This window comes from Myotis lucifugus, unplaced genomic scaffold (genome assembly GCF_000147115.1).
Source record: "Myotis lucifugus unplaced genomic scaffold, Myoluc2.0 scaffold_282, whole genome shotgun sequence".
Taxonomy (NCBI): domain Eukaryota; kingdom Metazoa; phylum Chordata; class Mammalia; order Chiroptera; family Vespertilionidae; genus Myotis; species Myotis lucifugus.
This window is the reverse complement of record NW_005871330.1, coordinates 1,471,931-1,486,486: the sequence shown is the minus strand read 5'-3', so window position 1 is coordinate 1,486,486 and position 14,556 is coordinate 1,471,931. Positions and strand designations below refer to the sequence as shown.

At 48.6% G+C, this 14,556-nt stretch overlaps 1 protein-coding gene across 1 annotated transcript in view; it reads right to left on the bottom strand.

Annotated features, from left to right (window-relative positions):
* Positions 1-948: 948 nt before the first annotated feature.
* SHISA6 (shisa family member 6) overlaps positions 949-14,556 on the bottom strand; it is a gene marked incomplete at its 5' end in the record, with an annotated part of 280,621 nt that continues 267,013 nt past the window's right edge. The window contains 3 exons of the mRNA XM_006099740.3: positions 949-2,222; positions 4,357-4,509; positions 8,257-8,313. Of these exons, the coding sequence (XP_006099802.1) occupies positions 1,672-2,222; positions 4,357-4,509; positions 8,257-8,313 (761 nt within the window). The remainder of the gene's footprint in view (positions 2,223-4,356; positions 4,510-8,256; positions 8,314-14,556) is intronic.

Genomic DNA, 14,556 nt, shown 5'->3' with positions numbered 1-14,556 from the left:
CTGTGGCGAGTCACGTTTTTAGTATCAGACCTTCTCCCAATAGTTTGGAGCTGATTTCCCCAGCCCCAGCCCAGGGAGGTGCCCTGGCCCTGAGAATGGGGGAGCCCCTTCTCTCCCCACTGGCTCTGGTCTTGAGGGAGTGGATGCTGCTATAGCTCACCGTCCAGTCTCCAGGAGGCGGTCACATCCTGCCCTCCCCCATCTGGAGGCAAGGGGCTGAGACAGGCCGGCAGGAGCTGGCCCCCCAACAGAGCTGAGGGAGTCGATCTGCCTGGGGCCTGTGTCCCCTGCAGGGGAGAGACTGGGGTGCTGCCCAGTTAGCCCCAGACCAATCCCTGGAGTACCATTATTTGCATTTGCTACTGAGCCTCTGTCCCTTTGACCCAGAGGAGGCACTGGTCTGAAGAAGCAGCAGCCGGGAGAGAATGATGGAGCTGCAGGAGGCGGGGAGCTGGAAACAGACAGAGAGCAAATTCCACACCAAGATGGGGTCAGGAGGTGGGCAGTGATGGGGACGGAGGAGTGGATGAGGTCCAGGACCACCACGCACGGCCTCCTTGACGGGGAGGGGGTGCGGGGCTGCCCCTCTTCAGAAGCCGCTGTCTCCATCCTGTCTGACCTGCGTGCTGGGAGACAGGGGGACCCCTGGATGATGGGAACAGCAGCCCCTGAGACCTTGGGCGTCACAGTGGCCTCCCCACCTGCAGCTGTCTGGCCATGGCAGAAGCCTCCAGGGGGCAGTGTAGGGGAGGGGAAGGCAGGCCTGAGTGGTGGGTCATAGTTCAGACCTAGAGGCCTGGAGGAAGTGTGGAGATAATCCGGTTGCTAGGAGAGTGTCCCAACAGTCCCTGCACCTCCTAGATACCCTCTTCTGAGGGGGCTGGAGCAAGGCCCGGGGGAATTCAGGGTGAAACATCTGGGGCTAGGGGAGAGGCAAAGTCCCCCCAGAAGAGGGGCGGGACCCTGTGCGTGGGGCAGGCAGCTGGAACTGGGCAGGCTTCCCAACAGTGGGGAGGCAGCAGAAGAAAGGGACTTGGAGGAGTCCCTCATCCAGGGCTTGGGGGAGGGGCAGGGTTCAGGGTGGGGCCTCAGGGGCTCAGCAAAGGAAGGGCCACTCAGTGGGTCCGAGTCCAGCAGGCCCAGGAGATCGGTATTGTGCTTATGGACACAGCAGCTCCCTGGCTCCGGAGCGCGCAGGCAGTTTTAGGCACTAGAAGATTCCTGTGGTGCGGTTCTAGGTAAATGAATGAGACCGAGTAGCCTATTCGGTCAGCCACTGACTGCACCCGCTGGCCAGTTCAAACCCAGGCAGCTTCTGCCAGGGTCAGGCCAGGGCCTCCCGGCTGACAGGCCTGCAGCTGAGCCCCAGGAAGGGAGAGAGGACGTGGAACTGGAAGGATTGCTGGGGTTGGGGTGGGGGTGTGACTGGGCTTAGTCCCGCTCCTCACTCCCCGGACTCCCCTGGGAGAGGGAGTGACTGCCCTGATCCCAGGTCTGTGCAGCTGTGCCAGGCCACCTGCTGTGCCGGGGAGTATGGCTTTCGGGTGAAGATAGCCCACCCCCACCTCCTGCAGAAGGAACAAGGGAAGGGAGCCCAGGGGGCTAGAAGCGCCGCCCCCAGGCCCCTCCTGCCCCCCCCTGCTCCGCCAGTCGCCGGGCCTGTCCAGGGGGTCACACGGTCACTTCGGTCTTGCTGGCGCTGTAGCAGGTGTGGTGGCCGGGGATGTAGTGCAGCTGCTCCACCGTGTTGTGTCTGCGCGAGGCGAAGGCCTGGCGCTTGGCCGCCGTCTGGCTCTGGCCCAGCGTGGCGTAGGAGTTACTGGAGGCACTGGGATGGGAGTGCATCTTGGTCATGCGGTAGCGGTCCAGCATGGGCGTGGACACGAACACGTCCGTGTGCGAGATGGCCCTGGCCAGGGACTGCTCGGGGAAGGCCGTCCGCTCGGGGGACAGCAGAGGGTCCTGGGAGTGCAGGCGCTCCGTGGACAGCAGCTGCTCGTCCGACAGGATGCGGTCGTAGGGCATGCGGAACTCGTCGGGCAGGCGCCGCTCCGGGGACAGGACCCGGTCCTGGGACATGGCGCGGATGGGCCGGCGAGGCCTCTCGCGGGGCAAGGGCTTCTGCTGGGACATCTGGATGACGTTGACGGGGAGGGTGCCGCGGGCCGCCAGGTCGGGCAGGTGCCGCCTCCTCATGTAATACTCGTCAGCCTCCTTGTCGGCTGCAGGACAGACAGAGAGAGAAGTCAGCTGGGGGGACAAGGTGACACCACGTGGCAGCCAGGACGGAGCTAGGATCCTGCAGCCCAGGCAGATGGGGGCTGTGTGTCTAAGAGTCCTGCGGGCTCTTGGGAACGCTGGATTCCTTCTCCTGAGTCTGGGGCTGGCCAGGAGTCTGCTCCCAGGCAGTGCTGGGCTCTGTCGAGGCCCACCTGAGTGCTCCGGGGTTGGGGGGCTCCTCGAGTCCCAGGGAGTTCATGATAGCACGGAGGACAAGCCCTCGCCCCCAACTCCTGCTGGGTGCTGCTGCTACCACACCAGTCCTACAACAGAATGGCTCCTGGTGTTGCTGAAACTCCCAGGGGGCAGCCGGCAGCTGTCCCATGAGGCTTGGAGCCTCTCTCCAAGGGACTGGGTTGCAGAGCCAGACTCCTGCTAGACGCAGTGGTTCTCAACCTTCTGGCCCTTTAAATACAGTTCCTCATGTTGTGACCCAACCATAAAATTATTTTCGTGGCTACTTTCATAGCTCTAATGTTGCTACTGTTATGAATCGTAATGTAAATATCTGATATGCAGGATGGCCTTAGGCGACCCCTGTGAAAGGGTCGTTCGGCCACCAAAGGGATCGTGACCCACAGGTTGAGAACCGCTGTGCTAGAGTAAAGCTGCGCCAACCGTGAGGCACTTATGAGAAAGCTAAATTGGTAACGTAGGAACTGAGTAACACTTTCTCTGGAGTAAGAGCCCATGCACAGGAAGCCAACACGTGGGTATCCGGCCCCCACACACCACAGAACCAAGCCTACACGCACCCCTCGTGTGCACACCGAGCAGGCCAGGACAATCTGCACCTCATTCAGATGCTCCGCCCTGGTCTCCAGGCAGGAGGCCCTCCCAGACCCGCTGCCTGCTGAACCCTTGAACTTACTCAGGATACGTACACCTATTTTGCCCCAAATTTTAGGAATGGGGCTTCCCACAGACGGACTTTTCAATCTCTGCAGAATATGGGAATGCTGACTGCTCCTCAGTGTTCCCAGAGGGCAACCAATGGCTAGGTCCTGCCTCCTGAGCCACCCATCCTCTCAGCCTAGGCATTCATAAGTCCTCAGGTCATTGAAGATCCCCTCTGCTAGCCATGGAAGCTCACCATTCCACCTGATCTGGACTCATGATGGTAGATTAACCCATAGCTTCAAGCAAATACTCAGCCCTGCAGTTGGGTGGTGCTAAAAACAGACTTATGGGGAAGTGGGGGCAGCAGTTCCGAGGGTGGGAAGGTAGGAGGGAAGAGCTCTTCCACCACGTATCTTCTAGTCATTGTAACATCTTAAACCAATCAGGCTGTATCTCATATCCCCATCAATCCCTAGAGCCTTCCAGACTCAAATGCAGAGCTGGGATTATTGGATGAACTGGACTCAACTGATCAAATGGGATATGTATGTGAGAGTGGGGAGTCTCAGGTTCTCAAGACAGTGTTGGCTGGATTAGGGAGGCAGGGGTTTAGGGGCCCTTCCACAGCGAGGTCTTTGTGAGGGGACTCGGAGAAAGCTCTGGTTTTGGCCGCCTCTACTCCAAGATCTTGAGGGTGAGAAGGCCCGTGGTTTGAAGATGGTAGGTATGGGGCAAGGCTGGGGAAGGGTTCTCTCCTGCATGCCTTCTGGGGAGATGTGGACCTGAGGGTTCCATGGCCTCTGTTCTGTCTATAGGGCAGTGATGGCGAACCTTTTGAGCTCGGCGTGTCAGCATTTTGAAAAACCCTAACTTAACTCTGGTGCCGTGTCACATATAGAAATTTTTTGATATCTGCAACCATAGTAAAACAAAGATTTATATTTTTGATATTTATTTTATATATTTAAATGCCATTTAACAAAGAAAAATCAGCCAAAAAATGAGTTCGCGTGTCACCTCTGACACGCGTGTCATAGGTTCGCCATCACTGCTATAGGGGAAATAGGCTTAGGCCCCAAAGAACAAAAACAAGGAGCTTGTCCATTGTCTTCTTTCTTGCTACCCTCACTCTTTGTTCTTGGGACTCCACACCGGTCCCTCAGGTGTAGGGCAAGAGAGTGAGACCAGGAGGATGTCACGAAGGCTCCAGAGACAGACCTGGGACGACCCACTTACTTAGCCTCTTCAGGGAAGAGTACTTGCTGGGGTGGCTCTTCATTGCGGACTCGTAGGATGGGGGCAGGTGGGCCAAGTTCTGGAAGGAGCGGGAGAAGGACAGGTCGTAGGGCTCAGTGGCTGATGTCAGGATGTTGTTCATTCGTGGCTTCTCTGTAAAAGAAGGGAGGGGTGCATCGCATTAGTGAGGACGAAGGCTGGGGAAGGCAGGAGGGAAAGGGTCCAGGCTGTATCTCGTATCCCCATCCCACTTTCCTGGCCCCATGCGCTACGACACAGATGGTGCTGGTGACTCAGTTTCCCTCATGCTCAGTTCCAGCTGTCAACAAGCCTGGGTGCAGGTGCTGTTATGTCTTCCACTGGCCATGATGGCAGTTTTCCCTCCCTTGAATGGCAAACTCTTTCTCCTGGTGCACCCCTGGGCTGTCTGATAAAGATGTAAGCCTGATGGAGCTGGGGCTACAGGGGCACAGTTGTAAAATTATATGTTTGGGCATGAAAGTTCTGTCCTTTCTCAAATAGTTTTAGGCAAACCTAGTTCCCTGGCCCAGAAAAATCTGAGTTTGAAGGAGGAGGAATGACTGGTCTTGTCTACATACCCACAGAACTGGGTGCAAGACCTGGTTCCACTGAGACCCCAACCCACACTGTCCATGATGTCATTTCACCTCTCACATCGCCACTTCCACCTTGGGCCTCGCCAAGCCCTACGCCTGATAAGCCACAATGAACTACAAAACCATTTCCTCTCCTTCCATTTTCTTCCCTTGAAGCCCCCTTAGCTATCTCTGAGCTGAGGGAGGAAATAAGGAAGTAAAAAATGCTTAGCACATCATTCCCCCTTTCTCCCTCCTTCCCTTGAGATTCCAAAACCTGAAGAGAGAGAAGGGAGTGTTGTTCAATGCCAGACATGGGTAAAAGAATAGGGGAAGAAATAGAAGAAAAGATGCAAGTGAGATAAGGTGAATGACTGATGAGGTTAATGAGCTGAACTGGGCTCTGGGGGCCAGAGTAGGAATAGCACAGGAATTGGGGTGTTGGGATTGGGGAGATGCAGGTGTGGGTGAGGGAAGGGACGTGAAGGTGGAGGACAGAAAGGAATGCAGATCTGGGAAAGGAAGACAAATATATCTTGGTGCTGGACTGACTTGAGGCACAGCAAGCAGTCAACAGGTATTCCTGGGGAAACAGTGGTACCATTCCGGAAATGAGGCAGGCGAGTGGCTCTCGCATTATCCCCTCCATACACTTTGCTTTGGGACACCAGAGTAGGGGCAGGCTCTAACTTTGAACAAATGTAACAGAGGATTGGGGCTCCCCATGCCTCTTGGCGAAGAGAGTGCTAAGCCCTAGAAGACAGTAATTTTGCGAACCATGGGACAAAGAGAAGCACTCCTGAGCTTAGTCCAAAGGCAGCTTCAATACAGGGCTTTCCTGGCTTCTCTACCCTGTTCTGCCATCACTGGTTCCCGCAACTCAGGGGTTGAAAACAGGGAAGCCCAGCTAATGAGCTACTGCCCACACCAGCACATATGCGAGGGGGTGGGGGATGCTCTGAGAGCTCAGAACATGCTGTACAGAAAGAGCCTCCCTGGCATGGATTGGGATAGATGTCAGGACATGGAGTGGGCAGGAAGCTGAGAGCACTGCTTGTGGAGCTGGGGACAGCCACCTGCCCCTTAGCTCTGGTTTCTTCACTTTGGCCATGCTGGAGAAGAACGAACTTCCCTGTTGGCATTATCCTCCCACCGAGGGCATCCTTCAGCTCACCTACTTCCAAGTGCAACCTTTCTGGGTGCTCTTATCTTGCTCTGTTCTCCAAAACAAGCCACTGTGGGCAGGCCAGGTCTTCCTTGCCTTCTGCCTCCACATGATTGCCCTTGCCTCTTGCTTCTGCTTTCTCTCTGATTTCAATGCCCTTCCTTACTCTTTCTCTAGTCAAATTTCCCTTCACTCAAGACCCTTCGATATGATAATGTCACATTTGTTCAGCCCACAGTGATTTCTAGTCTTCAAGGACCTATGGCTCTTCTAGTCAATGCCATCCACTATATGTCTACGTGATCTCTAATCATTTTACTTGAGTGATCTTGATCTCCAAAGACCGTGGTCTCCTTGATAGCAGAGTTCTTGCTTCCCAATTTTTCTGATGCCTTCATAGTGTTTGGCTCAAGATAATGATCCAATTAATGCTTTTTGGTTAATCAAGTGGACACAGGTTGCCTCCTTTCTTAATAGTTGCTCTGCCAGCTCCTGGGAAAAGCATAAGAATAGAGAGAAAACTCTGCCTCCACTAGGCTGTGAGCTGCTCAAGGGCAGGGACCAGGTCTCATTAACCTCACCTCCTGACACCAGGCAGAAAAAGAAAGTAGGAGGATGGGGAAGAAAAAAATATTTCTCCTGTTGTAATTAGGAGGCCATGCTTGTGTTGGCTCCTTCTGGGGAAAACCAGCGCATGGCGGTTCTTTCAGGATGTCACTGAGATGTGAGGCATTCTCCGCTCGCCCTTTCTGGCTTCTCTTCCTGCTGCTGCTTCATCACCAGGGGCATCCCCCGGGCTCTCTGTTCTGCCTTCTGCTTTTCTCTGTCAGCCTGCTCGCACAGATTGCTCCCACTCCCAAGGCTTCTGTTACTGCTTCCAAAGCATAACTTACATCTTCAGCTGTAACCTCCCTCCAGACTTGTACGCATTGCTAACTGCTTCTTGAATGATTTTCTTTTTTTGCACATCCTATGATCATATCCAGCTCTAAATGTCCAGATCCGAACTCACCATCCTAGCTCCATCTCCTGGACCCACTGGCTGCTTTCCTTATTCCTTAGATTGTATTAATAAGACCCCCCCCATTCTTCCAATTAACCATAGCTCACTCATAATTGACTCCTATCAGCCATATTGGTTAGTAATTAAATTTTCCCGATTCTTTCTCCAAAATGTCTCTATTGCCACTCCCAACATCACTATGCCTATAAATGGTGATGAATGAGAAATGGTATCAACTTTTAACTGATCTCTTCAATTTCTCCCAGTTCTAATTTTTCCTAGATGCCCCCCCCCAACCTGAAACATCTTATTAAACTGTTGCTTTCACCATCACATATTTACACTAGGAGCCTCGCACTGGAGGGGACATGAAAATAGTCCACTCTGTCCTCCTCTGTAATACCCCTCCCTCTCAACGCCGAAGCAGAGCACACTCAGATGTGAGAGAGATAAGCTGTAGAATGTATCCTTGTTTTGAGTTTCTCTCTCACTAAAATTCAATGGTGTTTTGAATGACTGTCTGATGTTCCATCAAGTTCTGAGCAGGTACCCCAAATAGTTCTGAGCAGGTACCCCAAATAGTTTTGCTCTGCAGTTTCAACTGTGAAGTTGTGAACTGGGGGCAGGATGTTACCCTTGCACACTATGCTGATTCTCCTGTGCTCCCAACTTATAGCTTCTTCCCCTGCCAAGAGGCTGAACCTCAAACAACCCAGTTTGGTTTTGAGTTTCATCAAATCTTGATTAGTTTGGGAGGATCGATATAGTTTAACGAGTCCCCTGTCATTTAATATGGTACCACAAGTAGCCTTGGGCGAAGGAGCGTGTTCACTCCTTGCTGTGGATATATGGAATTGATGACTGCAAGTGAAAATGGGTTGAGAAAGGGTATCGCTTTTTCTCTTTCATGATGGAAGATCACTCTGATATCAGAGACAGAGCACTGAGGGAACAATGACCTAGAAGTGAGAGTGAGGCACTGTGGCCCTGGAGGAAGGTGGACCCCTGACTCCTGACACCTCCTTAGCTTCAAGGAGTCAGTGACTGAATGTCGGATGCCCTGGTGGGCGTCAGCAATGAGGATGGAGCCACTTGGAATGAGGATGGAATGCAGGGGACTCTCAGCCATCTCTCACCATGTGCAGGGGTCTGGGTAGCACTGCTTAAAATCGGATGGTTATACTGATGATCACCTGAAAGTCATAGAAAAGAACATTTTAAAGAAGAGTTCAGGCATTGCATTGTCTCTCCAACACAGCAGCTCTTCCCTTGGCCTCCGATGTGCTTCTCTGAGTCAAATGAAGCACGTCTTAACGGTGCAGGACTTTTGAAGTCATAGAAATGTGAAGAGCAGGGGACAGAGTATTAGGCTCAAAGAACCTTCCTCTGCTGTTTCTGTCTCTCTCCTTCTGCATCAGGGCTTCCTCTGTCACCATGGTGACCCACCCACAGCTGTGGATCTGGCTGACCAGCCATGGAGGCTTTGCTGGGGAGAGTGCGGGTGGGGAGACTATATAGTGGAGAACTGGGCTGGGGAAGTAGGTCCTTCTTTGAGGAGGGGTTGTTAGGGTGTGGCTAGCCAGGAAGAGGATGCTCTAATTTAAGGTGCTTACACCGTATGAGGTTTTGGTTTGTACCAAGTCTTTTTGTAGTTGTTAATCCTCACTTGAGGATGGCTGTTTTTTGTTTTTGTTCTTGTGTTGTTGTTTTTTTAGAGAGAGAGTGGAAGGGAGGTAAGGAGCAGGGAGAGAGAGAAACTTCCATGTGAGAGGGACACATTGATTGGTTGCCTCCCACAAGTACCCCAACCTGGGCTGGGGATCAAACCTGCAACCCAGGTATGTGCCTTTGACCAGGAATCAACCCTGACCCTTCAGTGATGCTCTAACCACTGAGAAGCACCAGCCAGGGCCGTCCCAAATCTTTATACACAGGTGTCTGGGTACATCCTGAGATATGGCAAGGTGACGTGAAGTGTCCACTATCTGGCATTGGTAGTCTTGGGGTCTAGATTGTGTCATACCTATAAATGACACAGCCTGATATTTAAAAACACTTATTTTGCCCTGGCAGGTGTGGCTCAGTTGATTGGAGCATTGTCCTGTATACCAAAAGGTCACAGGTTCAATTCCCATTCAGGGCACATACTTAGGTTGTGGATTTGATCCCTGGTCCAGGAGGCAATGAATCGATGTGTCTCTCTTCTCTCTCTCTCTTCCTCTCTCTCTCTCTCTCTCTCTCTCTCTCTCTCTCTCTCTCTCTCTCTCTCTCTCTCCTGTTCCCTCTCTCTACAATCAATAAGCTTGTCCTCAGGTGATAATTAAAAAAGAAATAATAATAAAATAAAAAAACATTTATTTTAATTAATAATGCAAAATCCACATGGATTAAACAAACTACAACATGAATAGAGTTACAGTTGCCAAAGCACAGAGTTCAAGAGCTTTTAAAACTGAGTGAAGGTTTGGCTTATCACTAAAGCACACATTGACACTATAGTATTGCTTAAATTCAACGTTGCATTTTTATTTTTCAAAGGTACATTCATCTAATTTCAGTGAGAGCCAGGGGGAGAAGAGGCCTGAGGTCTCTGCTTTAATTTATCTAAACCACGGATCACAGCTCTGCCATTGTCTTAGGGCTACATCTGTGTACACCTCCTTATGTCTTATTATTGAAACCATCTTTCCTCCCCTGGGCATTGTGTCCCCTGGCTCCTCATCCTCCAGCTCCTTCACTAGATCCCCTTTCCTCTTCGATTCTCTACATGCCAGTGCTCCACAGGCTCAGGTGTCTTCATGAAGAATGAGGCTCTACCTTCTCAACGCTACCCCTCCAGCTGGAGGCCCATCTGGTCTGTGGGGCTAGAGTTTAAACTGCTTATGGACAGCCCATTGAAGTTTATGCCCTTAGCCTGCGCTATTAAAACCCAAAGCGAGCTCATCATTTTTTTTGTGCAATGTTCAAACATCTGTCTGTCTATAGTACTAATGTTCCCTGGGCATGTATTGTGAAACTTCGGTTGTCATTCCCCATTTCTCTCCCTTCATCCTCCATATCCAACGAGTCCCCAAATCCTGTCCGTATAGCCATCTCCTAAATCCAGGCCCACAATATATCTTTTTGTTCAGGTTTCATTTAGCTCTAATCTCTGGCCATTTCTAAGACAAATCATCTTGTGTACCAGACAAAATTTTCCATACCAACAAAACCATTACATCATTCCATTGGTTCGGAACACTCTTGAAATAGCCATGGACACTATCCAATGGGGTGTGCGTTTGGGAAGTAAGCCAGAGTTCCTCACATGAAGATATTCTCCTTTCCTCAGACAGAATATTAAGTATATCCAGGGAAAACATTTGCCAAAGGTTAAATCAATTCTGTACTGCATCTGGATTTAAGCAAGGACAGAGAATCCAGGAAGGGGGATAAAGGATAGATATTTTCTGCCTATCCTCCTGAGGCAAGGTGGAAACCAGTTTCATTGTCTTTTTGTTGTTTGTTTGTTTTTAAGCAATATAGCAGCATCAAAGAGGCCCCAGCAAGAAATGAGAGGACCCAGGTGGAATGGTGGAGTGCCAGTTAGAGAGAAACACTTCTCACATTCCATTAATAGAGTCAAAACTGCCACAGTGACATTTTATTGTATTTTCTTTTCTTTTCCTCCCCCTGTAAATCACTATATGTATGTTTGTTTTCTCTCACCCCTCCCCTGTCCCCCCGCCCCCGACTCTCTCAATATTGCTGTGAATAACCTGTAGCATTTTTCTTTTTGAGAAGAGTGAGAATTAGATTACAGCTCTTAAAATGTAGAAAAATATGGTGATTTGATCTTCACACTTGTGCAAAGTAGCAAACGTGTGAGGTTTTTCATTGCAGCATGTTTGTAGCAGCAAAAGGAAGGAAACAACCTAAATGTTTATACATATATGTAGATACACACAGATAAATATGTATGGTTTCCACATATGCATGAATGCTATATGTGCTATTTTAACCTGTTGCCTTTATACGTAGTGGACAGCATATTTTGAATATACTTTCATGTTTTGAAATGTTTTTCAAAATATTTTATGTGGTTTTACACTAGTCCTTTCTGTAGAACAGCCTACTGTATATTTCCATATATAAGTGTAATATGTTTATTTAATATATAGACTTAAGAATTCCCCTATTACTGTGTATTTAGGTTGTTTAAAAGTTTAATAATGGTACATCAAATAGCCGTGAACATAAATCTTAGGCCATGTCCCATTTTCTTAAATGAATAACTAAAAGCAGCGTTTCTAGGTGAACACACTGCCAGTTGCCTGGCAATGTGATGAAGTGGACCGACAGATTTCCTCATGTTGAACCACTCATCGGTTCCTGGGCAATACCTTACTTGATTTTGTGTCTTATTCTTTCACTACAATACTAGATACTATTTGTTTGTATATATGTCATTTCTATAGATTCAGAAAATTTGTATTTTTGTGCTAACATGTAAGTTTTCTATATCAAGATAATGATTTTGTAAAGTCAAATGTATATTGTTCCACCTTTCTGTATGCCTTGAAACTATTAATATTGCATATGAAATAGTTATTCTTTGGAAGCCTGAAAGAATGAAAAATAAAAATGCCTGGTGTCTTGGGAAGTCCTAGTGGCCTTGTGTAGGGTTGGCTTGTTATTTTGTTGACTGCACAGCAACTTGGGGAGCTAGATATTACCATTCAGAGTTAGGGACACTGAGGTTTGGTGAGGGGCAATAATTTTCCCAATAGGTGATGCTGGGGTTCGAACCCAGGCAGGCTGGCGCCGGAGCCCACAGCCCTACCCATCATGCATACTGCCTCACATGCTTGGCAACTCTTTCCTCACATATCGATTCATTCATGTTTTTTGCTTGTAAATTAAATCCATAATTTCTGTTTTTCTTAAATAAATCCATTGGACCTTTTAAACTTTATTATTAGCTTAAGACTGAACATTCCCTCAAAAAACTATGCATGTGAAATTATACCCCTTTTCTTATTCTTAATTTTCTGTGTTACTGTTTCGTTGATCAGCAATTTGTTTGTATTACTAGAGGCCCGATGCACAAAATTCATGCAAGGGGCTCGGCCCTCGCAGCCCCAGCTGCCTCACGGCCCCTCAGCCCCGCCCACTGGTCATTCTGGAAGGTTGTTCCAGAAGGTCGTTCCCCTGTGTGGTCTCATTAGCATATTAGCTTTTTATTATATAGGATTATTCTTTTTCAAAGAACTACCTCTTATACATGTCAGGTGTTTTTTTTTTCTTTTTCTTTTTGTCTTCAAATCCTCACTTTGTGCTTTTGAACTTGCTTGTTCCTGCCTCCTAGTTTTCTTTGGTTCATTATTGTTTCCTAATTCCTGGGCCTGAATCTTTAGTCCATTTGCGGGGCCCTTTTCTGGTAATATAAGGCGGTTAACTGGAAACCTGTCTCCAGCCCTATCCCCTGAGCATCGATACAGAATGTTCTGATTGTTGCTGTTCCTGAATGAGCTGTAATTGCAGCCTTGCTTTTCTCTCTGACCCGGAGTTCTTGGATAGAGTGTTGTTAAATTTCAAAGTGTTTGGATTTGCTGGTTTGAACTTTTGCCATTAATTTTCTGTTTTATTGCACTGTGGTCAGAAAACAGAGCCTGTTCAATTTCTGCTTTTTGGAATTTATTGAGATTTCCTTTATGGGCTAATATATGATCTATTTTTGTAAATGTTTCCTGAGTACGTAGAGGAAAGGTGTATTTTCTTTTTGTAGAGTACAAAGATGACATATATTTATTAAATCAGACACATGAAATACATTATGCAGTTCCTCTCTATCCTAATTCATTCTTCGCCTACTTAATCTGTCAGAGGTGAAGGGAGGTGTGCTAAGGTCTCCTGCCACTGCTGCGTACCTGTCATTTCCTCTTTATACTTGGTATAGAATTGGTTTAGGTATTTCATAGCTACATCATTCCACACAAAAAGGCTCGTGATGCTACGTCTTCTTTGGGGCTTGCTCCCTTTAGCCACATGAAGCAACCCTTTCTGTCCTATTTAATGCCCACTTTACATCCTCTCAATCTGGTATTTATCTTACCAACCCCCCCTTCTCTTTGTTTGCTTTTGCCTGATAAACTTTGCCCATCCTTTGACATCTAACCTTTCTGTGGCATGTTGTTTTATGCGTGTAGCCTTTGCAATTTTTAAAGAAAATTTACCTGTGTACTTTGGCGCTTTCTGGGTTGCTCTGATGTTATAAGTGAATCCTTCTGCTCAGAGAACTGCCTTCCCTTCTATCATGGCGTCCCCATCTCCCTGTCACAGTTGTATATGACAGGACCCTTTCTCTCCACACAGCCCAAACTCTATCTAGGTCATGGTTGATCCGGCCAGGTGTGAGTACCTGGACCAATTAGAGCTCCTTCTCCAGGAATTAGGAATCATTATAAGAGATAAATCTGGTTTCTCTGCATGGCTGGAGCTATGTACACTAGTTAACTCGGGGTGGTCTTATAGATTTGGAAGAGAGAAAGCAGGTCTTTGGAGATTGGCACATTATATTTTATAATAACAGCCACAGTCGTATCTCTAATCTCACGTGCTCTCCCAGAACTTTGCCATCCCCGCACTAGATAGAGAGTTATCTCCCTCTCCTTTAAATTGAAGGCCCTTGTGACTGTCTCAGTGAGCGGAGTGCGCGGAAGTCACACTGCATGACTGCCACGCTAAAGTTGCAAAAGGTGATGGGCTTTCACCTGGCTCTCTCTCAGCACACTCCACCTTGGATCCCTGCCACCTGGCTGTAAGGCCCTCCAGGCCACGGGCAAAGCTACATGTGAGAGCTGGCAGCTCCAGCTGATGTCTCCACCGACAACCGACATCAACTGGCAGACGAGAGTGAGCAAGAATTCAGAGGACTCCAGCCCCCAGCCTCTGGCTGCCCGAATGGAAACCAGTGGAGCAGAGACAAGCCGAGCCCACTGAGCCCTACCCAAATGCAGACACAAAAGCAAAATAAATGTTGCCTTTACTGCATTGCTTTCTAAAATTAAAATTTTTACTCTGAGATAATTGTAGATTCACATGCATCTATAAGAAAGAACACAGATAGCTTGTGTACTCTTTAGCCAGTTCCCAGTGGTAAGTAACATTTTGCAAAATCAGAATATCGACTTTGAGACAGTCAAGATACCAAACATTTCCACAGGAGGAGTCCTCCTGTTGCCTGTTTACAGCCACACCCGCTTCCTTTCTGCATCACCCCTCGTTAACCCCTGGCAACCTGCCTGGCATTTCTATGATTTTGTCATTTCAAAAACGTTACATAAGTGGAAGGACACACTATGTAATCTTTAGGTTTGCATGGAGATTTATTGAGCATGGTACTCTGGAACTTCACCCAGGTTGTTGTACGTATCAATAGTTTGCTCCTTTTTTTG